The 27,644-nt window shown below is 50.8% G+C and overlaps 3 protein-coding genes across 10 annotated transcripts in view; 1 reads left to right on the forward strand and 2 right to left on the reverse strand.

Annotated features, from left to right (window-relative positions):
• BTBD19 (BTB domain containing 19) overlaps positions 1-525 on the reverse strand; it is a 21,531-nt gene extending 21,006 nt beyond the window's left edge. For all 5 annotated transcript variants that reach the window (XR_006390855.1, XR_006390856.1, XR_006390857.1 and 2 more), the window contains exon 1: positions 233-525. Coding sequence is in view for 2 of the 5 variants with exons in the window: in XM_044301003.1 (XP_044156938.1) it covers positions 233-414 (182 nt within the window). In the remaining 3 variants the exon portion in view is untranslated. The remainder of the gene's footprint in view (positions 1-232) is intronic.
• DYNLT4 (dynein light chain Tctex-type 4) overlaps positions 1-7,421 on the forward strand; it is a 10,124-nt gene extending 2,703 nt beyond the window's left edge. The window contains exons 1-3 of one of the 4 annotated variants that reach the window (XM_044301009.1): positions 1,371-1,621; positions 5,057-5,151; positions 5,944-7,421. In XM_044301009.1, the coding sequence (XP_044156944.1) occupies positions 5,953-6,615 (663 nt within the window). In that variant the 5' untranslated portion in view covers positions 1,371-1,621; positions 5,057-5,151; positions 5,944-5,952 and the 3' untranslated portion in view covers positions 6,616-7,421. Of the gene's footprint in view, positions 1-1,370; positions 1,622-5,056; positions 5,152-5,562; positions 5,693-5,943 lie in introns of those variants that run through there. The other 3 variants (XM_044301006.1, XM_044301005.1, XM_044301008.1) reach the window with 3 other exon arrangements.
• Positions 7,422-7,811: 390 nt separating this feature from the next.
• On the reverse strand, positions 7,812-18,887 carry PLK3 (polo like kinase 3). Its single transcript, XM_044301731.1, has 15 exons — positions 18,689-18,887; positions 16,779-16,886; positions 15,497-15,613; positions 14,674-14,803; positions 14,506-14,593; positions 14,226-14,321; positions 13,597-13,795; positions 13,388-13,514; positions 12,907-13,016; positions 12,384-12,504; positions 12,210-12,293; positions 11,960-12,122; positions 11,488-11,617; positions 10,137-10,247; positions 7,812-9,437 (listed from the first exon to the last, which is right to left on the reverse strand). The coding sequence occupies exons 1-15, from the start codon at positions 18,845-18,847 to the stop codon at positions 9,243-9,245; spliced, it is 1,938 nt and encodes a 645-aa protein (XP_044157666.1). The 5' UTR covers positions 18,848-18,887; the 3' UTR covers positions 7,812-9,242.
• Between the last annotated feature and the right edge of the window lie 8,757 nt (positions 18,888-27,644).

The raw sequence follows: 27,644 nt of genomic DNA on the forward strand, positions 1-27,644 counted from the left end.
CTTCTTAGAGGGTCGGTCCCCAGCGACACTACAGGCGCAGGACAAGACATTTTATAACAGGGTGACCCCGGCATTTCCTGTGACTATCACTCCCATCAGCCTCAACCCGGCATTTCCTGTGACTATCACTCCCATCAGTCTCAGCCCGGCATTTCCTGTGACTATCACTCCCGTCAGCCTCAGCCCGGCATTTCCTGTGACTATCACTCCCATCAGGGCCCCGGTCACTTACCTGAACTGCGGGCTGTTGATGAGGCTCCTGAGGGCTACAGGCAGAGCCGAGGGGCCACCGTGAAGGAGCTCGGAGCCCCCCGACTGCACCGGAGCCTGAGACATGGCGGCCGGAGACCCCCAAAGAGCGGGAGGAGGAAGAGAGGCCTGGGCGGACCTGCAGCCGGTATCCAAGCCGGACATGTGCGATACTGCCCGGCCAGCTGCTGTATCTAATCCTGTGATACTGCCCGGCGAGCTGCTGTATCTAATCCTGTGATACTGCCCGGCGAGCTGCTGTATCTAATCCTGTGATACTGCCCGGCGAGCTGCTGTATCTAATCCTGTGATACTGCCCTGCGAGCTGCTGTATCTAATCCTGTCCTGTGATACTGCCCTGCGAGCTGCTGTATCTAATCCTGTCCTGTGATACTGCCCTGCGAGCTGCTGTATCTAATCCTGTGATACTGCCCGGCGAGCTGCTGTATCTAATCCTGTGATACTGCCCGGTGAGCTGCTGTATCTAATCCTGTCCTGCGATACTGCCCAGTGAGCTGCTGTATCTAATCCTGCCCTGTGATACTGCCCAGCAAGCTGCTGCATCTAATCTTTCAGTTAACCCCTTCAGGACTGACATTCTGACCCCTGTTACATAGTGGAAAGAGCAGGGTCCCAGCAGCACAAAGGATTTCAAGAAAGTGGGGCACAGGCTCATACAGAGGGCCTTAAAGGGGTCCTCTCACCTCAGTAAGTGGCATTTATCATGTAGAGAAGATTAATACAAGGCCCTTCCTAATGTATTGGGATTCTCCATGTTGCTTCCTTTGCTGGCTGGATTCATTTTTCCATCACATTATACGCTGCTGGTTTCCATGGTTACGACCACCCTGCAATCCATCAGTGGTGGTCGTGCTTGCACAATATAGGGAAAAGCACCATAGGAACACACGTAGGCCGGCGCTTTTTCCTATAGTGTGCAAGCACGACCAGCAATCCTGGATTGCAGGGTGGTCGTAACCATGGAAACCAGCAGTGTATAATGTGATGGGAAAATGAATCCAGCCAGCAAAGGAAGCAACATGGAGAATCCCAATACATTAGGAAGGGCCTTGTATTAATCTTCTCTACATGATAAATGCCACTTACTGAGGTGAGAGGACCCCTTTAATTTATTAACAGATTCTCAAATTAAAGGGATAGGACGCGCTGTCTCCATGGCGATGGTGTGTATGCGCTGGCCCCGCTCCCGGGCTCTGCACGCTCAGCTGGCATCGAGCTGTCTCCTACTCCTGTCAATGATTTACAGCGGCCGGGGGAACGAGGGGCGAGCCCGGGCATGCTGCCGCCCCACAGGCCCTATAAGACGGGCGCAGGATGGGCATCGTAGTAGCTGCGAGGAGGCCGCACACAGGTAACCAGTGCTCAACTATCATCCCTATTATCCGTACAGGTGGCAAGGATGGAGCATATGTGATGTGTACGGGACTGACCGGGGGCGCTTCTACCAGACTGTATCACAGGACAGGATTAGATACACAGCTCAGCAGACAGTATCACGCAGGATAGGATTAGATACACGGCTCAGCAGACAGTATCACGCAGGGTAGGATTAGATACACAGCTCAGCAGACTGTATCACACAGGATAGGATTAGATACACGGCTCAGCAGACAGTATCACACAGGATAGGATTAGATACACAGCTCAGCAGACAGTATCACACAGGATAGGATTAGATACACAGCTCAGCAGACAGTATCACAGAGGAGAGGATTAGATACACAGCTCAGAAGACAGCATCACACAGGATAGGATTAGATACACAGCTCAGCAGACAGTATCACACAGGATAGGATTAGATACACATCTCAGCAGACAGTATCACATAGGATAGGATTAGATACACAGCTCAGCAGTCAGTATCACACAGGATGGGATTAGATACACAGCTCAGCAGTCAGTATCACAGAGGATAGGATTAGATACACAGCTCAGAAGACAGTATCACAGAGGATAGGATTAGATACACAGCTCAGAAGACAGCATCACACAGGATAAGATTAGATACACAGCTCAGCAGTCAGTATCACACAGGACAGGATTAGATACACAGCTCAGCAGTCAGTATCACACAGGATAGGATTAGATACACAGCTCAGCAGACAGTATCACACAGGATAGGATTAGATACACAGCTCAGCAGACAGTATCACACAGGATAGGATTAGATACACAGCTCAGCAGACAGTATCACACAGGATGGGATTAGATACACAGCTCAGCAGACAGTATCACACAGGATAGGATTAGATACACAGCTCAGCAGACAGTATCACACAGGATAGGATTAGATACACAGCTCAGCAGACAGTATCACACAGGATGGGATTAGATACACGGCTCAGCAGACAGTATCACACAGGATGGGATTAGATACACGGCTCAGCAGACAGTATCACAGAGGATAGGATTAGATACACAGCTCAGAAGACAGTATCACACAGGATAGGATTAGATACACAGCTCAGCAGGCAGTATCACACATGATAGGATTAGATACACAGCTCAGCAGACGGTATCACACAGGATAGGATTAGATACACAGCTCAGCAGACGGTATCACACAGGATGGGATTAGATACACAGCTCAGCAGACAGTATCACACAGGATAGGATTAGATACACAGCTCAGCAGACGGTATCACACAGGGTAGGATTAGATACACAGCTCAGCAGACAGTATCACACAGGGTAGGATTAGATACACGGCTCATCAGACAGTATCACACAGGATAGGATTAGATACACAGCTCAGCAGACGGTATCACACAGGGTAGGATTAGATACACAGCTCAGCAGACAGTATCACACGGTGTAGGTTTAGATACACAGCTCAGCAGACAGTATCACACGGTGTAGGTTTAGATATAGGGGCTCAGTACAGTGTATGTGGTGGTCTTTCTGTGGTCGGGGGCCGCGCTGTGGATACGTGTAATGTCTTCTTTGTAAATAATGAACAGGTTGTGATTTTCGGTTACTTCAGGGGCACGTTCACGTATCGCAAGTAGAGATGAGCGAATTTTTGCGATTCATTTACTGGTAAAAGCAGAATTGCGTCATGGATTCCGTTACCACAGATCATAATGCAATTCTATGACGAAATGCATAACGGAAATGGGACGGAATACATAACGGAATGCCTCTAAAGGAATTCCGTCATAGAAATGCGTTATGGTCCGTGGTAACCAGTAAACGAATCGCAAACAAATTTCATAATCGGAAATTCACTAATCTCTAATCGCAAGCTTAGATACAGAGGGAGCTACACCCAGTGTCACATCGGTGGAGGGTTACATGATGTCACGAATGTTCCCCTTCTACATCTGTGAGTGACAAGTGCACCTGTCCTATACCTGCTGCCATCTCCCTGGTACTCACCACCTTCCTGCTGCCATCTCCCTGGTACCCACCACCTTCCTGCTGCCATCTCCCTGGTACTCACCACCTTCCTGCTGCCATCTCCCTGGTACTCACCACCTTCCTGCTGCCATCTCCCTGGTACTCACCACCTTCCTGCTGCCATCTCCCTGGTACCCACCACCTTCCTGCTGCCATCTCCCTGGTACTCACCACCTTCCTGCTGCCATCTCCCTGGTACTCACCACCTTCCTGCTGCCATCTCCCTGGTACTCACCACCTTCCTGCTGCCATCTCCCTGGTACTCACCACCTTCCTGCTGCCATCTCCCTGGTACTCACCACCTTTCTGCTGCCATCTCCCTGGTACTCGTCACCTTCCTGCTGCCATCTCCCTGGTACTCGCCACCTTCCTGCTGCCATCTCCCTGGTACTCGTCACCTTCCTGCTGCCATCTCCCTGGTACTCGCCACCTTCCTGCTGCCATCTCCCTGGTACTCGCCACCTTCCTGCTGCCATCTCCCTGGTACTCGCCACCTTCCTGCTGCCATCTCCCTGGTACTCGCCACCTTCCTGCTGTCATCTCTCTGGTACTCGCCACCTTCCTGCTGCCATCTCCCTGGTACTCGCCACCTTCCTGCTGTCATCTCTCTGGTACTCGCCACCTTCCTGCTGCCATCTCCCTGGTACTCGCCACCTTCCTGCTGCCATCTCCCTGGTACTCGCCACCTTCCTGCTGCCATCTCCCTGGTACTCGCCACCTTCCTGCTGCCATCTCCCTGGTACTCGCCACCTTCCTGCTGCCATCTCCCTGGTACTCGCCACCTTTCTGCTGCCATCTCCCTGGTACTCACCATCTTCCTGTTACTCACCACCTTCCTGCTGCCATCTCCCTGGTACCCACCACCTTCCTGCTGCCCTCTCCCTGGTACTCACCACCTTCCTGCTGCCCTCTCCCTGGTACGCACCACCTTCCTGCTGCCATCTCCCTGGTACTGACCACCTTCCTGCTGCCATCTCCCTGGTACTCACCACCTTCCTGCTGCCATCTCACTGGTACTGACCACCTTCCTGCTGCCATCTCACTGGTACTCACCACCTTCCTGCTGCCATCTCACTGGTACTCACCACCTTCCTGCTGCCATCTCACTGGTACCCACCACCCAGGCACTGAGGCTCCCGCAGTTTCTGTGGGTTGCTGCTGTTACATTGTAGCAGACCCTCCTCTTTGTAAGTGTCCTGCTGTCTCCTGTGATTGCTGTTCTGTATATTTTTTTACAGTGATTTTTTTCGGAGATAAGTGGCATGAGTGCTGTGCGTCTACCGCTTATCCCCGTTATCGCTTCCTGCCCCATTCGTTACCGTTCACACAATCACGCGCTGCAGTTGTAACTCAGTTGTCCGATATTTTTATGTTTTTGGGACTGCAGTCAGTTGAATCCTGAACAAGAAGCAAAAGATAAAGATGGCGGCTCCTAAATACGAGGAAAACCCCAACTGACTTCAAGATCTCTGCTTGCTCTTGGTGAGGCTGTTTCCCTGCCGTGATCTAGTCCTGCTTCTAGTGTAGACAGTCCATAAGACAGCAGCACGGAGCTGCCCTGACTCCAGGCTGATGGCTCATGGCGGCCGCACGACCTCCGCAACCCTTGGGCTCCATGCACACGACCATGTATTTTGCGGTCTGCAAAAATACGGATGTTGTCCGTGTGACATCCAGGTTACATCCGATTATTATTTTTTTGCAGATCCGTTGTAAGAGTGCCTCTACTTGTCTGTAAAACGGACAAGAATAGGACGTGCTTTACATTTTTTTCGGGGCTACAGAACGGACTTACGGATGCGGACAGAACACAGTGTGCTGTGCGCATTTTTTGTGGATCCATTGAAATGAATGGGTCCACATCCTATCAGCAAAAAAACGGAACAGACGTGGAAACAAAATACGTTTGTGTTCATGAGGCCTTACATTGACACAAACTCGTCAACAGGAAAAGCTTTCAGCCTCTGAATAGAAGCACTCATTTCTTCCTATTGAATGACAACAAGCGGAGATCTTGAAAATGGTGAGGAATGTGAGCGAAAAGTTGCTGAACTGCGCGTTGTGCGCTGATGACTAGTGTTGAGCGAACTTGTGTTTCAGGTTCGGGTTATCTATGGATTCCGCTGCCATGGAGGATAACGTCGGGTCTGTGGCAGCGGAATCCATAACGGAATTCTTAGATAACCCGAACCTGAAACACAAGTTCGCTCAACGCTCCTGAAGACGCCTCGTTTACGCCTGATTCTTATTGACGACCTTGTTTTCTTTCCCCAGGGCAGGACGATGGCGGATCACCCCCCTCCTGAGGACGTCCCGGCAGCCGCTGGAGACGCACATTCTAAGTCGGGTCCCCTCCCCAGCCGCTCTCACTCCATAGAAATGCCCGCCCGTCAGCTGGCGCGGTTGAGAAGCATCGATCCGTACTCTCGCCGGAGCTCAGTCGTCAGTAACATGAACGTCCCATTCTCCCGCAAGAACTCGCTGTGCGCCCTGGGTCCAAACAAGCGCTTGTCCCTGGGGCCCTGGGCACATTATGGACAGGTCAGTTTTTCGGGTCTCCCCCTCTATGAGCCCATTAAGGAGATTCAGTATGAAAACACGTACAAGATGGGCCCCGACCAGGACTGCAGGTTCAACCCAGGCAGGGCCCAGAAAGCTGTGGAGGGCATCCTGAGGGGCTACCTGGTGGATGCCAAGTACAACCCCCTCACCAGCGGGCAGCTGGCCCAGAACCTGTCCGACATCATCCGCAGCAAGCTAAAGGAGTTCAGCCCTGCCCGCTACAAGGTGGTCTGCAGCGTCTTCCTGGGCCAGATGTCCCACCAGGGGGTAAAGGTGTCCAGCCGCGCCCTATGGGACCCACAGAATGATAACATGGCCTCCGCCTCATATTCTAACTCCAGCTTGTTTGCAGTGGCTATGGTGCACGGGCTTTACTATGAATAATGGGGGTCATTCTCTGCATGTAATAAACTCCTGATACCATGTACATTCATTGTGTATACAGTGGGCCCCTTCCCATCATATTCCACATGATACAGTAGGGGACTGCTGGGACCACCTGCAATCCCTACAGCATGGGGTCCTGTATGCACATCACTGCAGTCCTCCTATAGGACTGATGGAGGGCGCTGGGCACCTGGTAGGGTGAGGACTCCTGTAAAGGGGAATGCTACTTTCACAGCTTATGACCATAAGTCCAGGGTGCGATTAATACTCTGAATTCAGCTTTCTGTGTGAAGTGAAAGATGCCCAAATCAGCTTCCTGCCCGTGTAAAAGGCCCTTTACTGAAGGAACCAACACAAGGTTTTTCACTTTGGGTGTGATTGGAGAAGAAAAACGTACAAAGTTGTCACACGGTTACTTGATATTTTATGTAGATTTGAATGGAAATCTCACGCAGAGTTCCCCTTTAGAGTGAAGGGGGAGAAATCATTCCAGTGTGTATAATGCAGCTACAGTCTGTGCTGCACTCACAGCAGTGTATGGAAAGTCAGGGTTAAAGCAGAAGAGCACTAGACCTAACCCAGCACCACCCCATTCACTTTAGAACAGCTACATTTTGAGTGTTTACTTCCACAGATGGAGCAGACTGTCAGCATGCATGTTTGACACCTACAATACATTGAGGATTAGATTAACCCAAAAACAAGCAAAGAGTTCCCATGAAAGAGCGGCCATTGCTTGGATTACACGAATCCAATGGCAGAATAAAGACAAAAAAAAAAAAAAAAAAAAAAAAAAAAAAACACACAACACAATGTGTACATCGCCTGAGAGCAGGAGGAGCAAGAAAGTCCTATTATCCTGTACTCACTATTCTGCTGGTGCAGTAACTGTGTACATTACTTATCCTGTACTGATCCTGAGTTACATCCTATATTATACTCCACAGCTGCACTCACTGTTCTGCTGGTGCAGTCACTGTGTACATACATTACTTATCCTGAGTTACATCCTGTATTATACTCCAGAGCTGCACTCACTATTCTGCTGGTGCAGTCACTGTGCACATACATTACTTATCCTGTACTGATCCTGAGTCACATCCTGTATTATACTCCAGAGCTGCACTCACTATTCTGCTGGTGCAGACATTACATCTATGGACTTCCTTTTGCTGAATGAGGCAGGAGACTGATTTTCTGCAGTTTTCAGATCAAAGTTTTTATTACTCATTGTTTGTATAAAACTTTATTTCACTTTCATTCCGATTAATGTGAATGTAAGAAAACAATACATAAAAATAAATACATTTTCTATAAATAAAACATAAATAAAGTTGTTATGCAATGGCAGAACCAAAACAAACAAAAAAAAAAAAGTTAAGTTTGTGGGGCCCGTACCATGAAACTAAGACATCATTTCAAGTAGCAGCCTGAACTCCACCATCCCCTTCTCAGCAGAGGTCTGATATATGTAGCGTGTAAGTGGGGGGGGGGGGGGGGGGGGGGTGCATTAAAGTGCTGTGATTATATTGAGCTCCACTTAACCCTTATACAGGGAGCTCAGGATTCACAGATTTAACCCTACGCCTCTCCAGGGTCTTAGAGGACGTTGTGTTACATTTAGTGAGAAGTTAAAGATTCTGATGTTTTTTGCTTACAGCAGCAAAGTCAACAAAAAATAAAAAAGTAAGCCTTTGGTAGGAACGTAGTGCAGTGTGTGGGGGAGGGGCCCGTGAGATTAGCTCCGCCCTGCAGTGTGCAGCCTCCATCAGACACCCCAGGCAGAAAGTTTTGCATCATGCCTGTATACAATTCCATTCATTCAATCTGGTAATTGGTTTGTTAAGCAATTGCCAAATTTACAGAGCAGAACAGGAAGGGAAGCTACAGGTTGGCAGAGGGGGCACCCCCGGCCAGTGACAGCGCTGTGAACAGGCTAGATGGAGGCAGATCCAGTCACGTGGCATAAGGCGGATGTTCCAGCATTGAAAGCTGAAGATTCTCTCCCTGGTGATTACATTGTTACAAACGATGACCGATCCAATATTGCACAACCTCACAATGGAGCAGCTGATGGGCAATGTCACTCGACCCTTCAGGTGGTTGGTGGCCCCCAGCAGCTGCCTCCATTGTGCCAGTGACCCTTGATGAATGGGGCGGGGGAAGGGCGTCAGGCACAATAAATAAGTTTCACAGAAACAGAGGCAGCAAGTCAGCAGCTTAACCGTTGGAGCGGATCCGATTAATCCTCTTGTGTTGGGCTCAGTAAGTGAGCGTGCCGCCTGAAATCCACTGATCCTATGACTTGCGCCAAGTATGCAGTAGGGGCGTCACACATCCGCCATTAAATGTGGATAGCAGTGCAAGTCCCATAACCTTATTGTCCCATGTGGCACCAGAGATGTGGCAATTCGTGTAGGGCCAAGTGAAGGCAACGTCAAGAATTCAGCTACAGATAAGAGATTTTGCGTTTCGAGCACCAAAAAGCTCAGAGGAGCCTTGGCTTGTGGAGTCACAGGGTCCGGTCCCCCCCGGATAAGACTACCCATAACCCACAAGTCCAGCCACTGCAACTGGATGATGGCAGCTACTGGCATTACCAGCTTGATGGGTGGGCGCAGTGTCTACAATTCGGCCTTCTGCTCTAGCAGCTTCAGCGTGTACTTCAGGCGGTGGTACATGTCTGCCGTGCAGCCGCTCTCCACCAGCGAGCTGAGCAGGAAGGTCTGGGAGCTGCGGTCTCGGCTGATGTAGGTGAGGAGGTAGATGTCCTGAGGTTTGCTGAGGATCAGCTTCGTGTGGTCGTTGTAGAAGTTCACCTAAGGGACAAGGAGACACCATCAGAACCTGAGGCTGGGAGGAGGACTGCACCCATCGCCTATAACAGGGTCACTAAAGGGCCCTCTGTAAACCTTAAGGGATAACTACCAGAATACAAGTTATCCTCTTTCCTGAGGATAGCTGCTGGGAGTCAGACTCCATTCACCCCAGATATGAGACCACAGCCAGGAGCTGAAGGGAGCAGCCGTCCAGCCGCCATCTCATCACCGTAGACTGAATGGAGCCGCAGCATGCACTCTTCACTCCTGGCTGCGGATGTAAATATATTAGGGACACAAGACCCACATTCAGAACGGTGGGGTTGGTTCCTGAAGATGTTTGTTATCCCCTCTCGAGGGGGCAGGGCATGACTTACAATTACTGGAAAACACCTCACAATGACAAGGAAAAGCCCTCCATGCATTTCATTCTGAACTATGTTACTCTGCTTGGTCAGGGAAGCAGTGGTTCCATAACAGGACATTCAAAACCCATCTGTAACTACTCCTACTAAACACAGCTGATGGGCTTGTTACAAGGCATCCGTGCAAGAGAACCAACAGGTTGGACTCGGAGATTCCCGTTTAGTTCACACACTGTAACAAACCCTCAGCATGCATCAGGGACCATTAAAAAATAAAAATTTGCCCTGAGACATTGGTCATATAATTACCAATGGAGGGCAGGCATCGGCTCACCTGGAGGGTGCCATTGTTGAAGAGCATCAGCAGGGCATGTTCGGTCTTCACCCACTGTAGAAGCAGCAGCAGCGGCCGGCTCCCCTCCGCTTGACACGGCAGATCTCCCCCCTGAGGGCACAGGAATGTATTAGTCAAGTGTGAAGTTCTTTGCAGCCAGAAGATTGAGACGTGAATGGCAGCGATCCAAGTGTTGAAAGGAGCAAGGATGGCGAGGAGCTTCCAGTGTGAAGCCTGCACTTCCATAGGAACTGGTTATGTCACATTCCTGACCTATGAACACCAGAAACTGCCGCCACCAGGCAATACGGCAACTGCCGACCGCACCCAAAGCTGCCTCGTAGTCAGGGAATCCCTATTTTGGGGAATCAGAAATGCATCATGGGCCATCCTAGATCAGTGTGGGGGAAATGCCCTAGGGCAGTGATGACTAACCTTGGCACTCCAACTATGGCGAAACTACGACTCCCAGCATGCTCTATTTCTATAGAGTTCTGAGAGCAGCCAAGCAAGGGGGGCATCTTGGGAGTTGTAGTTTTACCACAGCTGGAGTGCCAAGGTTAGCCATCACTGGCCTAGGGACTCCCTGCAGTACAGAGGGGGAGACTACTGACCCCCTGCAGAACAGCAACTGCCGACCACACGCAAGGCTGGCTCATAGTTGGGGGAATCAGAAGTGCATCACCAGCACGAGGGGCCATTAGAGTGCAGACTAGTGACTCCCTGCAGAACAGATGAGGCCATTATAAAGCAGTATGAAGGGGGGAGACCAGAGACAACCTGCAACACTGAGGAGGCGTTTACCGGTATACAGGAGATACCGTGGTAATAAACAGCTTCTTAGTTACAGTGGTAGGTTGGGACGCCATGCTCACTTCTGCCATGAAGCTGTAGAACAATGCAGGAGGCTGTGATGACATCATTGCAACCTGCTTTGCTTGGTCTCACACACAGCGCAATGATGTAGGCATGTGACCACATCATCCTGCGCCGGGGAGAGTCAATTAAGGCTCTGCAGCCTGGAGACAGAAGAAGCCTGCATGTGAGTATGAATGGGACTACTTGGGGGGGGGGGGGGGGGGGGTGTAGTAGTAGTAGTATATATTGGGTCATTCTACTAGAGGGAGAGAGCATTATACAAATGGAATATTTTTGCCATCGCCTACCCCTACTGAGAACACAGGGCTGTAGGAATTAGTGATGCAGAGTCCAGGTGAACAGCTTTGCATATGTTCTGCTGCCCATGATGTAAATCTTATATTTGAGATGCAAATTCAGAGCATTCAAATCACTCGGTAAGACGAAGACCAACACCAAGTCCTCTCACAAATGGCTGAACCCCCCAACACACCTTCATGAGGTTCTTCTCCATGTAGGTTGCAAAATACTGCAAGACGCTCATCTGGCCCTGAAGCTGCTCCGGGACGGCTGAGGCGGGGAACACATAATGGCGGCTGTTTGTCAGGTTGTAATGGACGTTTCTGCGGAAAGAAACCAGATGATTAAACAAACCATTCCCAGATAGTTCTTAGAGGGCACGTCCAGCCTCTAGCCACCCTCCAAACAATTATAGGATCACTTTTGCCAGCAACCTCTGGCACTAGCAGTTTGTGAAACTACACCTCCCAGCATGCACACTTGCTCAGCTGTCCCTGCAGCTCCTATAGAAGTGAATGGAGCATGCTGGGAGTTAGTGTCACAACAGCTGGAGAGTCAGGTTGCCAACTCCTGATGTAATACATGGCTGCATGGAGAGGGGCTGTCCACAGTGCTAGGGTTCAACACCTACCCATTAATAGGAGACAGAAGAGTCAGAACCTCACCTGCGACTGGCTGGTAGAACCATGTGGGTGCCATTGTTGAAGAGCACTCCAATGCTGCGGTTGGACAATTGATACCCAAATCCATACTTATTGGAATAATCGACCCACTTGGACACCCACACAAAGTCTTCATGTCTGGAGAGCGGGATGGGCTTCCCTTCACCTGCAGGGACACCAGAATGGGTCAATTAACAATCCCATTGATAGGGGTGTGGGTAAAATCCTGGGGACCAGTGTACAGGGTAGTTACCTGTCGGCATGGAAGACAAACAGTCCTTCAGAACCTCTAGAGCCGTCTCCATAATTCCAGAAGCAGTGACACAATCTTCAAAACCTGTGAGGAAATGAGGAGGCCGGAGCGATCAGAAACCCCATTGTAAAGAAGCATCACAAGCAGCGGTGCACAGAAGACGCAGGCACTTACCGTCACTGCTGACCAGGCTCCCACGGATCGATCTGGACACAGACTTCCCAGAAGCCTCTTCTGTCAAGGTCTCCACTGGGCTGCAGCTGCCGCTGAGGGCATGACCACTGACTGGGGCAGCCTGCAGGTAGAAGATGGGGCACAAGGTTAAAGGGGTGATCAGACTTTACAGCAGCCCAATGCTAACCCTGGACATCAGATGATTACAGCATCCAGAAGGTTATTATGGTGCATTATGTACATGACAATGTGAAGAACATAAGCTCAGTGTCCAAATACATCACTACCTGCCACAAACCCAGACAGGATGAAGAAATTGATGTGTAGGTCCAAGTCGCCATCCACAAGATCCACTGCGGTAATGCACCTGACCACACAAGAGCTGCAGCTTTGAGCCTGTAGCTTCAAGTTGTCAGATCTCAGCACCAGCACGGACAACAAACATCATGAACTTATCCAAGTCACATAGGACCACAAATGGTGGGAGTCTTTAAATGAACCTTCTGAGACTGACAGGACTCACCTCATTTCCCTCCACAGTTTTATAGCTGAGCTGTCGACAGATGGAAGTTTTCATCAGACCCGTCACCAGCTTAGATATGTCTTCCTTCTCCTCGGAGGAACATTTCTTTGCTGCAAAGAGAACCAGATGTTTGAGACCTGAAACTGCTGAATATTCAGCGCCATCTGGGAACTCAATCAGTGCAGTGGAAATGGGGCATCAGTGGCAGATACTGAGGGGCTCATAGGATCTGCAAAAATGAGGGTTCAAGGGAGTATTCAGAGGAGCTGGAGGAGGGTGAAGCAAAGAGCAGAGTTACTGAGCAATACCAGGCGTGACTGCCGTTACCAAACACTGCAGTGGTAAGAGCAAGACTTGTGCAACCGACTGACACTGGTAGACGTGGTGGTGCAGGAGCCCCTCAATGCCAATTCCAGGAAGCAATGGAGTTACCAAACCCATGATAGCAGGCGGGCGACAGGTCCAATTTCACTTTCATTACCTTTTGACTTTCCTTTTCCAAACAAGCTCTTGGCGACTTTGGTGAGGAGGCTCTTGGCAGGGTTGGGTGGGTGCAGCTCTGGGACCATCACACAGCTACTTGGAGGCAACTTTTCTGGGATGTAACCCTGAAAGAAAACACAAGGGTTAATATCTTTCCTACTGTCAGCAGCCCGAGTGACTGAACACAATGCAGAGGGGAGAAGATACCTTGGAGAAGAATTCATGCTCAATGATTTGGTCGAGCGTCAGACGCTCACTGGGAGTGCGCTTCAAGATGCCCAGGATCAGCTGCTTGGCAGAGGACGAGAGGCAGGCTGGCAAGGTGTACTTCACCTGCTTGATACAGCGGTATGTCTCCTTTAAATCGGATGTCTCGAAGGGAGGAGTGCCACAAAGCAGCGTGTACCTGGAAGGAACAAGGGTCATTTCATAAACCATTGACACCCTACACATCACATGCAATACACAGTCCCAGGAGGCATTTCTGGCAGTTGAGGGGCTGCCCGCCTGACGTTTCCTGCATCTTCACTGACGTCAATGCAAATCTCATGCATTAAGATAAAAATGGGTCAATTAACCACATGAGAAACCGACATTAGGAACATTTACTCCCCACAGGTTAGAGCGTCATCTCAGCACATGGGCCAAGTGACGCTTGCACTCCCAGGGGCAGCGGACAGTCTGTGCACTCAGGAAGCAGAGCAGTGCCACAGATTTCCTGTGTGACACTAAACGAGATGCAGCAGAATGTTCCAGCAATGCTGGCGGCTGCTGCTCCCACACAATGCAGAAGACTTTCCTTTCCCTTTTAACAGCCAATAAAGAGCTGCACCTACATGACGCATCCCAGGGACCAGACGTCTGACTCCGGGCCGTGGCCGTGCCTGTGGAGAACTTCAGGGGCCAAGTAATTCGGGGTCCCACAGATTGTTCTAAAAGACCAAAAGAACAAGTTACCTTATAACTATATACACACACACACAGCAGCTGCATCCAGTAACACCCACCCCAGACACTACTCGCCCCATCCCCCCCCATCCTACATCCTGTGTCCAATCCCCCCTCCCCCATATATTGCAGTTTGTATCCTGTGTCCCGCAGGCACTAGACACTCACTTCTTCCTGTGTTCCGGTGGCTCCAGCCTTGTCGCCAGCCCGAAATCACCGACTTTCAGCTCCATGTTGTCACTGATGAAGAAGTTTCCTGTAGAGAGAAGCAGCAGATCAGCACCAGCCACACAGCGCTCTGCTACAGTTGGCGAGACGGCAGAGCGCCATACGTACCCAGCTTCAGGTCCCGATGAATAATGCCTCTCATGTGCAGATACTTGAGGCCAGAGATGATCTGCTTCAGGTAGTACCTGACCTCGGGCTCCAGCAGCGTGTGACGCGCCTTCCAGATATGTGCGAGAGACTGCAAAAGACACATTCACTTACTGAATCCACAAAACCTCCAAATCTCAAGCCCCAGAGGCAAACAAGCCACGCGGCCTGTGCAAACAACTAGCAGGAAAGAATGACAAACATGACAGTTTACATCCCGTCACACAGTAACGCTGCTGCAGCTGCGTCTCAACTAGTTGTAGGCTATAAAACCAGCATAATCTGAGGTCCAGTCCTGACCCCCGTCTTCTCTGCAGACTTTAGGTGGCGGCCATGAATCAGCGCTCAGCAGGTGGCTCTAGGTAACATCTGTACAGAGTCCGGAGGACCCCGGGGCCACAGAAGAGCTGGGATTTATTTTTGGAGTCTGATAGCAGCTGCTGTGAAGCCTCTTTGTAGTGGGGGACGTACAGCTGCCTGCAGCCCGGGTTGGGTTACATATTTCCATGTACATGTAACCTGCACAAAGGGGCAATTCTAGGAGCGGCCCCTCTCATCCGGCAGACTCCTCTGCACAAAGCCGACAGCTGCCTCAATGCATATGAATGGAGCCAACCACCGCGCTGGATAAACCGTCCGTGACCGGAGCACAAGGCCACAGCCGGGCGGTATAAAAACTAAAGTGTGCAGTGCAGAGAACAGCGCCCCACAGGAGGAGAACGTACAGCAGTCAGACACGCGCTGCACGTTATGGTGACGTTCTCTCCGTAAAGCTTGTGCTTACTTTACGACTGCAGATCTCGAGGAAGATGTAAATGTTCTCAGAGTCTTCAAAATGGTGGGAGAACTTCACGATGTGTCTGTGATGAAGCTGCTGGTGAAGGTCGATTTCATTCACAATCTGAGGAGAGAAACCAGAACATTAGGTATAATGTGAACGAGCAGAAGACTCCTTTAATCCGGCATCTGAAGAACCGTCAGTCCGCTGCAGAGAACGGCAGATGCCAGTTTAAGGGAATTTTTACGGTTGGCTGTAGAGGTGGATTCTCTGGGCTGTAAATAACGTAGATTTAACTCCTTGGCGCATTGCAGGCGTCCTCATCACAGGGGTGTCGGCCGCAATAAATGAATTACGATGTTTAGTGGCGGATTCTTTTGAACATCCCTTTGTCCTATAATTGGCGTCACACAGACGCTGGGCTCCTAACAAGCCCATGAAACCAGTGCTGGGCTCCTAACAAGCCCATGAAACCAGTGCTGGGCTCCTAACAAGCCCATGAAACCAGTGCTGGGCTCCTAACAAGCCCATGAAACCAGTGCTGGGCTCCTAACAAGCCCATGAAACCAGTGCTGGGCTCCTAACAAGCCCATGAAACCAGTGCTGGGCTCCTAACAAGCCCATGAAACCAGTGCTGGGCTCCTAACAAGCCCATGAAACCAGTGCTGGGCTCCTAACAAGCCCATGAAACCAGTGCTGGGCTCCTAACAAGCCCATGAAACCAGTGCTGGGCTCCTAACAAGCCCATGAAACCAGTGCTGGGCTCCTAACAAGCCCATGAAACCAGTGCTGGGCTCCTAACAAGCCCATGAAACCAGTGCTGGGCTCCTAACAAGCCCATGAAACCAGTGCTGGGCTCCTAACAAGCCCATGAAACCAGTGCTGGGCTCCTAACAAGCCCATGAAACCAGTGCTGGGCTCCTAACAAGCCCATGAAACCAGTGCTGGGCTCCTAACAAGCCCATGAAACCAGTGCTGGGCTCCTAACAAGCCCATGAAACCAGTGCTGGGCTCCTAACAAGCCCATGAAACCAGTGCTGGGCTCCTAACAAGCCCATGAAACCAGTGCTGGGCTCCTAACAAGCCCATGAAACCAGTGCTGGGCTCCTAACAAGCCCATGAAACCAGTGCTGGGCTCCTAACAAGCCCATGAAACCAGTGCTGGGCTCCGCATTCTGAGCTTTATGCCATTAACCCCTTGCTGACCAACATGGGAGGCAGCTAGCGGCTCCATACAGGGTTACCAGTATTCTCGGCATACATGTTGGCTCACTATAGCGCCACTCACCTTTTCACGCTGATGAGGTTTCGCCACACGACTGTGTGGAACGACTTTCACGGCGAAGGTTTTATTGGTGGAAACTTCAGTCATTTCATAGCATCGAGCGAATCCTCCCTGCAAGATGAAGGACATTTATATTGTAAAGGGTTAATACAATACACTAACAAGACCTTCAATTCACTGACAGCAAGACCTTTTGCAGAACTGAAGTCTATCAATCATAGATCAGGTTTTGGCGCCCCCTTATAACCAGGGAAGGGTGCGGAGTCAGGGACAATCCGCAGCATCCAGACGATCCGTTCTGCGCCGACTGTTAATCAATGGCAGAGCTTAAAATAACAGTTTGACCGCAGAGCTTCCTCCGAGACATTTATAGCCCCCCCCCCCCCCCCATTAAGTGATGGCAGGCCCCAGCTACAACAATGGCGGATGCTGCAGACAACACGCTGATTGATAACAGGCGCTCAGTCCCCTGCTGCAGAGTGCGGCTCACAGCTGACGGGGCGCAGGAAACGCCGCCTGCGCAGCCTCCATGTGCTCTAATGCCGAGCCTGTACCTTTAATTGCTAATGTCCGTATAACTGACAAAGCCGGTCGGATCAGTGGGGAAGGGGGGGCAGCTCAAAGCCACGGACATCTGGTGAAGACCCCACAAATGGTTGCAGATTTCAGGCTGTAAGGGCAGAGTTCGGCACGGACTCCCAAAACGCTCATCTCCACCGAACCGGAGAAGCTGCTTGTTAATTCGTACAGCGATGAAACCAAGTCCTGAAGCAGAGTCAGCATCAGGTTTCCCCCCAACACAAAAAATCCTCATCATCCTCCACATTAGTACCCTCATCATCCTCCACGCCTCGCATTCAGAGAAAGGCCGTGACTCAGACCTTTGCCCTCCATCACAGTCTAGTAGTGTCAGAGCCTGCCAGCTGAATGCCAACCGTGCCCGTCACTGCGAACACCAGGTGTGAACTGCAGGAACCGTGCCAGACCGGGGACACCACCTGCGGATGCGCTGACCCCCGAGCCCCTAGAAGGTGGGGGATATCATCATCCAGGCATCACAATACCGCACAGTACACAGGAGCCGCTCTGCAGCACTCGCCCAGGGGCTCCTCCGGCTCCTGCAGGGACACATTGATATTCCAGACCCGTCCCCACTGGATGAGGGACAGCAGAGCGACGTCACACCGACAGCAGTGCACTCCAGTCATACTGGGACTTGTAGTACCACAGCAGCCAGACCACAACATGTAACATAGGAAAAAGCTGGGCACGTTTCCATCAGTGGCCCCTGACCTCTAGTGTAACACAGGGGCCACACTATGTAGGGCAATAGGAGCTCAGAAGATACCACTATGAAGAGGAGGGGGATATAGATAACAAGTTTACTCAGATCTCTAAGCTTCGAGGGGGGTAGGTGCAGAGACTGGGTTCAGGGGCACCGTCATAAATAACAGGGTTCACCCCCAGTCACATTGGGGTCTTCTCCTCCTCCAGTCACACACACATATTGGGGGTCTTCTCCTCCTCCAGTCACACACACATATTCGGGTCTTCTCCTCCTCCAGTCACACACACACACATTGGGGTCTTCTCCTCCTCCAGTCTCACACACATTGGGGTCTTCTCCTCCTCCAGTCTCACACACATTGGGGTCTTCTCCTCCTCCAGTCTCACACACACACATTGGGGTCTTCTCCTCCTCCAGTCACACACACACACATTGGGGTCTTCTCCTCCTCCAGTCACACACACACACATTGGGGTCTTCTCCTCCTCCAGTCACACACACATTGGGGTCTTCTCCTCCTCCAGTCACACACACACACACACATTGGGGTCTTCTCCTCCAGTCACACACACACATTGGGGTCTTCTACTCCTCCAGTCACACACATATCCCGGGGGGCTCTCACCTTGCCCAGGGTCCTGCCCCTCGTATAGCTCCGTCCTGTCAGGGGGTCAGTGATGACCTTGCAGGGGCTCGGCTGCCTAGGCCGGAAGGACTCCGGTTTGGGGGTGGCCAGCAGAGCGCCGGGGTACTGGGGTGCCTGAATACGATAAGCGGCCTCCATGCTGCTCGTCTCCTCCGCCGCCCGCAGCTCATCTACCCCGCCCGCCCGGCTGCAGCTTTATGAATGAGAACGACGTGACGTCAGACGCATGCGCGACGTCCTGGGGGCGGAGACAAATCAGAGACACGTGTCTCCTGCCTCCTCCTGCTCCTAGCTCCTGGTCGACAGGCCCCGCCCATCCGTATACCCCGTAGTCAGTGCAAGACCGTCCCCAAACCAGTCCTTATACCATCACATACCAGTATATAATATACAGCCTCACACCAGTGTATAATATACAGCCTCATACCAGTGTATAATCTACAGCCTCATACCAGTATATAATATACAGCCTCATACCGGTATATAATATACAGCCTCATACCGGTATATAATATACAGTCTCATACCGGTATATAATATACAGCCTCATACCGGTATATAATATACAGCCTCATACCGGTGTATAATTTACAGTCTCATACCGGTGTATAATATACAGCCTCATACCAGTGTATAATATACAGCCTCATACCGGTATATAATATACAGCCTCATACCGGTATATAATATACAGCCTCATACCGGTGTATAATATACAGCCTCATACCGGTGTATAATATACAGTCTCATACCGGTGTATAATATACAGCCTCATACCAGTGTATAATATCCTGCTGCACGGATGTTGCCCATGCATTTGGGACCGCAATTGCGGGGTGTACACAGCCGGCAGCCATGGATTTCCGACTAGCCGTTTGCGCGCCGCCCAACGCCGTGTGCATGAGGCCTAACACAAAGTTACTGGAAAAGGTGATCAAGAATTTCATGGGGAATGTGACTTTTTACTAAAACAGTCAGCTGTATAAGCGGAGAGGGGACATAACATGGACAGTGGCGGCGCAATCTGGCCGCCATGTTGTATTATGTTTCCCTCCCCCCACAGCTAGAAATGACTGGGCCCCACAGCAAATTTTTGAATGGGGCCCCCCTTCCCCAGTAAGTTTTTCGCACCCCCTTCCTTGCATGCCGCCCCCATTCCTGTGGCTAGTAAAGGTCGCTTTCAGACCAGGCCGGCCGCTGTTCCTTACATTTTCTACACCGTCTGTACTGTCACTGTGTATAATGTCATTGTGTAATACTGTTGAGGGGGCTCTGACTAAAGCCTTTAGTCCTCCTCCTCCTGGATGGGCCCCGAAGCCGCCGCTTCCCCTATAGCTACGCCCCGACCTCCCCGCCCCCCGGTAGAGAGGTTTCTAATGTGGACTGATACATGTGACCTGCGCTGATACATTGTAACAACCTCTCTGGACTGGAGATGCACTTGTGCTGCTGATGTATAGCATTGAAAATAACCCTCCATTGACTGCAAGCAGAGGTCTTCAAAGTGATAAAGAATCAAAAACCCAAATTTTTATTATACAAAAAATACAGATTTAGTTTTTACTTTTCAAGTCATTTTTTCCAGTAAATTATCACGAAGAGGAAGCAGAGAATGGAGGGCCACATGACGGCAGGACCCGACTACACAAGGATTGTTTGTAGTCTGTAACCATGGACACGCATTCACCTGCAGATCCATTTTTTACAGACTGCAAAATACTGAAAAAGCCATACGACCATACGGGCCTTAATCCACAGACACCGCTTGAATATGTCGTCCTCATTGGGGCATGTATGGGATGTGCACTCCAAGGGTTAATATCGGCTGCCATGTTGACCCCTGTGGTTGTAATCATTATGATTTAGTAGACATGAGGAATGTGACAAAATCCCATGACCTCATCCTGCAAACATCCTGGGAAATCTCCGTGGACCCCGGACTGTGGCCCCTCCGCTGTCCGTCTGTCCGTCCGCTCCAGAGCTGAGATTTTATGAATTTGCTTCCACAGGAAAAGTGTTTGACGTCTGCAGGTGAAGTATTACAATAAAGGGGGACCCCACATCAGCCCCCCCCCCCCCCCCCCGCAGCCCCTCTTATTCATTTTTTAATGGTGAATTATTAAAAGGTCAAAAAATATTTGATGATATTTTACAAAATGAGTTAAAACAATCGTAATAACAATGTAACCTGTAACGGAATCCAATGGAATCTGTAGCTGGAAGGTGATGTAAAGTATGGGGGGTACATCCGTGTACAAACTCCTGGCCCTTGGGTTTGGTTGCGACCCTCTGGACACGCGTGACCGCGGTCATTGGCCATCCGTTAGTAGATGAAACGAGCTGTCAGTGGGTTCAGTGGAAATACAGGAACATTGAAAGGCAGTGAGCGGGCGGGTGGCGGGTCTCGGGGCGTTGATGTGCGGTCACCTTGTCACCTTCCTCTCCTTTATCGCTCACTGGTCACAGATCCGGTTTCTAAACCTGTTATTTCAGTTATTGGCCATTTTTTGTGACGCTTTTTAGGCAGAAACTTCTCATTTTTTATTCCAGTGAAGGAGACATTTGGGAAGATTTATCAAAACTGGAGTAAAGGAGAACCGGCCTAGTCGCCCAGAGCAACCAATCGGGTTCCACCTTTAATTTCTCACGGCTCCTTTGGAATCTGATTGGTTGCTCTTGGCGACTAAGCCAGGTCTCCTTTACACCAGTTTTGATAAATCTCCTCCATTATGGCGGGCGGTCATGATTGTGACATTGCATAGTACTAGGATGCACGTACTCTGCACCCTCAGGGGCCACTCACAAGCACGGGGCCACAGAAGCTTAGGGAGACCTGGTTAATTCCAAAACCTTCACCGAGGCTCTGGGCACGGTACACGATATTCATGTCCAGGGGCAGATTGGCCATAGACCCTACAATGGGCCAATGTCTGGGAGGGCCATCTGTAACGCCCCACTAGGGGGCAATACCATTCTTTACACCCCATCACTATCTTTAATGGTGTACCCTGTGTAATCCTGCACATTTATTGCCATGTCCTGTATAAGGTGTTTATGTATTTCCTATTTTGCAACTGTTAATATGTAATGTGCCTGGTCTACCAGCAGATGGCGGCAATCTTGGCGGAGTTAGTTTTCCTGGAGTGGACCCTTCTGTCCATTCCAGCCCTCTTTGGAGAGGGAGGTGTTAGTTAGGAGTGAGAGCAGCCCCTGCAAGGGGAAGGCTGTGTGCCAGCCAGCAGAGCACCTTCTGCTCAGCTATGCCCAAAGGTAAAGGGTAAAGAGCTTCAGAGCCAGGAGGAAAGATTCCCTGGATAAAGATAAAGCTAAAGATACAGAGTCAGACTACAGAAAGATAAGTTGCAGCCTACAGCAGAAGAGGAAAAGTTCTGATTTAATTTAGTCAGCATAGCAGAGCTGAAAGAGTGACAGATGTAGCAGAGCCAAATGTGGTTGCCTGCCAAATTAAGGCCAAAACCTGCTGATAGCCAAGATAAAGTTGGAATATTGTTCCTTGATGAACGTTTATGCAAAGTAAAGCTGTGTTCAACGTTAATACAAGTACGGACTCAAGTTATTTCACCTTCGTCCTCACCACCTAACCATTTCAGTTGCACTGCTGTAGACGACTATTCCTGGGGTTCCAGGTTATCCAGGTAGGAGCACCGTGACAAGTGCAAAGGCCACAACACCTAAGAGACATTTTAGGCAACCCTCATACCCCTCTGGCATTCCTACACTGGGTTCCACCACCACCTTCTTAGGGGTACCTAGTCCCTCGTTGCTGAAATGCAACTGGCGTCACAACAAACTTTCAACCCATCCATGAGATCTTAAAGGGACCCCTTGGTTGACGTCGCACCCGGAGAGCGCTGCACACCCAAACCCACCTCACGGCTGCAAGCTGGGTGCATAATGATCTGTTTCTCTCCTACTCACCAGGCCAGCAGCCGCAGGTGATCTCCGGAATTAAACTGTATCGACGTCCTCAGAACAGCCCTACAGTTGATTCCTGTGGCGCAGGTGGCAGTATTTTGTGCCGCACTGTGGTATTTGGTTCAGCTGGGGAAGTACGGTATATTGCTCTGCCCCATTGTACTGCTGGCTCTGCCTAATAATGTTGCCTTCCATCAGTTTGGACCCGCCTGCAACATGGGGCCACTTTTAAGTTTTTTCCCAGGGCCACTTTTAGTTGGCAGTCAGCCCTGTTCACGTCTCTGTGTAGAGCGGACTAAACACCAACCCACAAGCCCGATGTTTGCACGGGCCGCCATTCCAGAACATGCCGTATTTTAGTCCAACTTTTGTGCAAGATTCATCCATTCAAGCCGATAACAACGGACCGCAGACCAGCGCCATCAGCGTGCTTCTGTGAGCGTCCAGAACACGGACTGGTCTGAAAGAGCCTTTACAGTTGTCATCATCAGACCCAGGTGAACGTTCAGGCGAGTCAGTGGGCTCCAGGGGCCACTTTGGTTCCTAACCCCATGGTCTTGATTGTGGTGGCCCCCGATCGTCTGCAGTGCAGATTGGCGTGTTATTAGGACCTGATCCTCGGCGTGCATTGCGCTTATCTCCCTGTATAATAATCCAGGGCGTAGGAAAGCTGGGTGACGTTCACTGCACCCAACTATTATTATCCTCCTGCTCAGAAACAGAGGAGTCCTGGACTTTATAAGGGGGATTTTAGAGGGGAATATTCAGTACAGTCCGTCAGCCTCTGAATAAGGGAGGATGGAGCGCAGCCGCGGTCTGTGGAAATCAGGGACACCAGTGAAGGTCCTGGGAGGGGAAATCCGGTCAGACGAGGTGGGTGAGGCCGAAACACCCAATCTACAAAGAAAAGAATGAAAGTTCTACAAGCAGCTATGGAGGAGCCCTGCAGGGGCCTGGACTCCCTCAGGACCCTTAGGCTATGTTCACACACAGTGGATTAGATGTGGATTGTGAGACCGGAATCTGCACCAGGGACAATACCAAATCCATGAGGAAGATCTCGTCTCGTTCACTCCCCTGCTGGACACAGAATATGACGCTTTTGCTGATCCCTTGGGACCGACTGATTAGAGCAGGCATGTCCAAACTGCGGCCCTCCAGCTGTTGCAAAACTACAACTCCCAGCATGCCCTAATAGCTGTAAGCTATCCAGGCATGCTGGGAGTTGTCGTTTTGCAACAGCTGGAGGGCCGCAGTTTGGACATGCCTGGATTAGAGGGATCTGCCTCGTCCTCCCGCGTAGCGTCAATGACAGCTGATCATGGCGGTTCCGCACAGGAACACTGCTCTGCTATCCAGTCCCCTAAGGGCAGGTTCACATGGCGGAGTCTGCGGCTGTAATCCAAGGTTGCCCCTGGGAATTCTGAGCGGATTCGCAGTGGTATTCGCATGTACAAAGCAGAGAAACAGGCGCAGAACAAACTACAGCGCAGATTCCCATTGACTACAATGGGAGGCGCATTTTATGAGGATTCCACGCTTATTTCAGGACTCGGGGAAAGCTGGGTGACAGCCAAAATGCTGGTGGATTGGTCGTCACTCAGCTTTCCCAGAAGCAGATGTGACTGAAATGCAGCTGATTCTTATCATCTTTCCCTTGTTTTCAGTAACTTTGTGGTGGTTACAAATAATCACAGAGAAACCTCCATTCAGCTGCAGAGCGTGGACCTGTCATGTCTGAGACAATAGGAGGGAAGTGAAAGAGAGAAAGGAGAGCAGTGACGGCGTGCGCCGGGAGGTTTCTCTGCATCACAGGCAGTGAAACCTGGAAAAGTCATGCAGCGCAGCACTAGCAGATGTTACAGATGAAGCAGCGCAGCACTAGCAGATGTTACAGATGAAGCAGCGCAGCCGCAGATGTTACAGATAACAGCGCAGCAGATGTTACAGGTGAAGCAGCGCAGCAGCAGATGTTACAGATGAAGCAGCGCAGCAGCAGATGTTACAGATAACAGTGCAGCAGACGTTACAGGTGAAGCAGCGCAGCTGCAGATGTTACAGATAACAGCGCAGCAGATGTTACAGGTGGAGCAGCGCAGCAGCAGACGTTACAGAAGAAGCAGCGCAGCAGCAGCAGATGTTACAGGTGAAGCAGCGCAGCCGCAGATGTTACAGATAAAGCAGCACAGCACTAGCAGATGTTACAGATGAAGCAGCGCAGCACTAGCAGATTTTACAGATGAAGCAGCGCAGCCGCAGATGTTACAGATAAAGCAGCACAGCACTAGCAGATGTTACAGATGAAGCAGTGCAGCACTAGCAGATTTTACAGATGAAGCAGCGCAGCCGCAGATGTTACAGATGAAGCAGTGCAGCAGCAGATGTTACAGATGAAGCAGTGCAGCAGCAGATGTTACAGATGAAGCAGCGCAGCACTAGCAGATGTTACAGATGAAGCAGCGCAGCCGCAGATTTTACAGATGAAGCAGTGCAGCAGCAGATGTTACAGATGAAGCAGCACAGCACTAGCAGATGTTACAGATGAAGCAGCGCAGCTGCAGATGTTACAGATGAAGCAGCGCAGCCGCAGATGTTACAGATGAAGCAGTGCAGCAGCAGATGTTACAGATGAAGCAGTGCAGCAGCAGATGTTACAGATGAAGCAGTGCAGCAGCAGATGTTACAGATGAAGCAGTGCAGCAGCAGATGTTACAGATGAAGCAGCGCAGCAGATGTTACAGATGAAGCAGCACTGCGGCAGTTGTTACAGATGAAGCAGCGCAGCAGCAGCAGATGTTACAGATGAAGCAGCGCAGCAGATGTTACAGATGAAGCAGCACTGCGGCAGTTGTTACAGATGAAGCAGCGCAGCAGCAGCAGATGTTACAGATGAAGCAGCGCAGCAGCAGCAGATGTTACAGATGAAGCAGTGGAGCAGCAGATGTTACAGATGAAGCAGCGCAGCAGCAGCCAGGGGCGTAGCTAAAGGCTTAGCACAGAGGAGTCTTGGCGGGGGTAGGGGTAGAAGAGTCTGGGGGGGGGGGGGGAACAGAGGAGTCTTGGTTAGACAGAAGATTCTGGTTCAGACAGAGAAGACCTGGGGACCAGAAGAGTTTGGGGAACAGAGGAGTCTGGGAGAACAGAGGAGTCTGGTGGACAGAGCAGTCTGGGGGACAGAGGAGTCTGGGGAACAGAGGAGTCTGGGGACAGAGGAGTCTGGGGACAGAGGAGTCTGGAGAACAGAGGAGTCTGGGGGACAGAGCAGTCTGGGGGACAGAGCAGTCTGGGGGACAGAGGAGTCTGGGGACAGAGGAGTCTGGGAGACAGAGGAGTCTGGGGGACAGAGGAGTCTGGGGACAGAGGAGTCTGGGGGACAGAGCAGTCTGGGGGACAGAGGAGTCTGGGGGACAGAGCAGTCTGGGGGACAGAGGAGTCTGGGGGACAGAGGAGTCTGGGGACAGCTTTCTCCTCTCCCCCCGCTTGCATGTGTATGGGGGGATTGGCAGAGATAGGAGTCAGCGTTCTGACATATTGACTCAGGATCTTCGATGTGATTTCAGCAGCAGATAACCTTATAATAAAAACTAACTGACATCTGAATAGTGAACCGGGCCCAATAGATGGGGTATCGGGGGAGCGTCCCTCTCACTGTTGGGGTCAGATCCTCAGATCAGGCGAGGAGATGGATTTAGCAGATACAAGGTGTGGATTACTGTCCGTTATCAGGTTTGGGGGGGGGGGGGGGGCGTTATAATGACTCTGCTGCTGCGTATTACACCCAGGGAAGGTGTCGGGCGTGTAATTGAGGGCGACACAAAGACTCAGCCCGGCTCGCCCAGCAGGGAAGCGATTTAAGAAGGATAATCTCGTTTGTGCTTCTGAGTGAAAACCATCCGATGTTTGTCCCTCACAATGGACGCTTTGTCTTTATGTAAACGACCCCAAGGATGAGGAGGGAGCAGGGGCCCGGCCGTGGCCCTATGTATCAATAGGGTGTCCTTCAGCATCCTAGGAAAGCCGGGTAATTGTCATCCAGCTACTCGGCCCCAAGTCTACAGATAGGTGGTTACCCTGCGGGAGATGGCCGCCATATTGGTTGTCACCCAGGTTTCCCAGAAAGGGTGAGGGTGATTGACGAGGATGTGAGGCGTCACTGGGGCCACACCGAGTCTTCATATGGAAATGGCTGAGGTGTAACCACATCCTATTCATGACAATGGCGGCCATTCCCCGGACAGGTGGACGGGTCATCTCCCTAATTATTTCCTCATCACCTCACTCCCATGCTGCAGTCGTAACCATGGCGGCGCCCAGCACCCGTCACCTGTAATATGTGGATTGAAGACAGGATGTGGCATAAACTGCGCCCAAAAAATGTTTTCAAAAGCACAAATTTCAGTCATTTTTGTCATTTCTTCTCAGTAAGAGGCTCAGAGAATCATATTTGTCCCCCAGGGGCCCCACAGGTCCCCATGCAGCCCGGGGCTTCCACTGCAGCTAAATTCACCATGTCACTTGTAATAAATGGAGAATGTCGGAGGGCCGAGCTCTTATTCCTGCTGACAACCCTCATCCTCCGTTATAATGAAGCCGCCAGCAAGATGGGGGCTCCTAGGGGCCGCGTTACAGCCGTAGGCCTCACAGTCAAACATTACTACAGACATATTGGGGAAAAGTTGCCGTAGCAACACGGACCTTGTAGACCAATCAGATTCTGGCTTTCATTTTTCCATTTTGTGGCATCAGTGATCTCATTGGACGCTGTGGGAGAAAATAGAATCAGTCATCTGATTGGATGCTACAGTCAACAGTCTCAGACACCAGAGCTGTCCTACTTGTTCCAAGCAGCCAATCAGAATTCAGCTTTCATCTTCCCAACAAATCTGTACAAAGAAAACACGGAGACTGGTTCCTGCTTGTTCATTGTCGGCACAGAGCTTTCCAGCAGAACAGTGAGTGCAGCTCTGGAGTATAATACAGGATGTAACTCAGGGTCAGT

Source organism: Bufo gargarizans, chromosome 7 (genome assembly GCF_014858855.1).
Source record: "Bufo gargarizans isolate SCDJY-AF-19 chromosome 7, ASM1485885v1, whole genome shotgun sequence".
Lineage (NCBI taxonomy): Eukaryota > Metazoa > Chordata > Amphibia > Anura > Bufonidae > Bufo > Bufo gargarizans.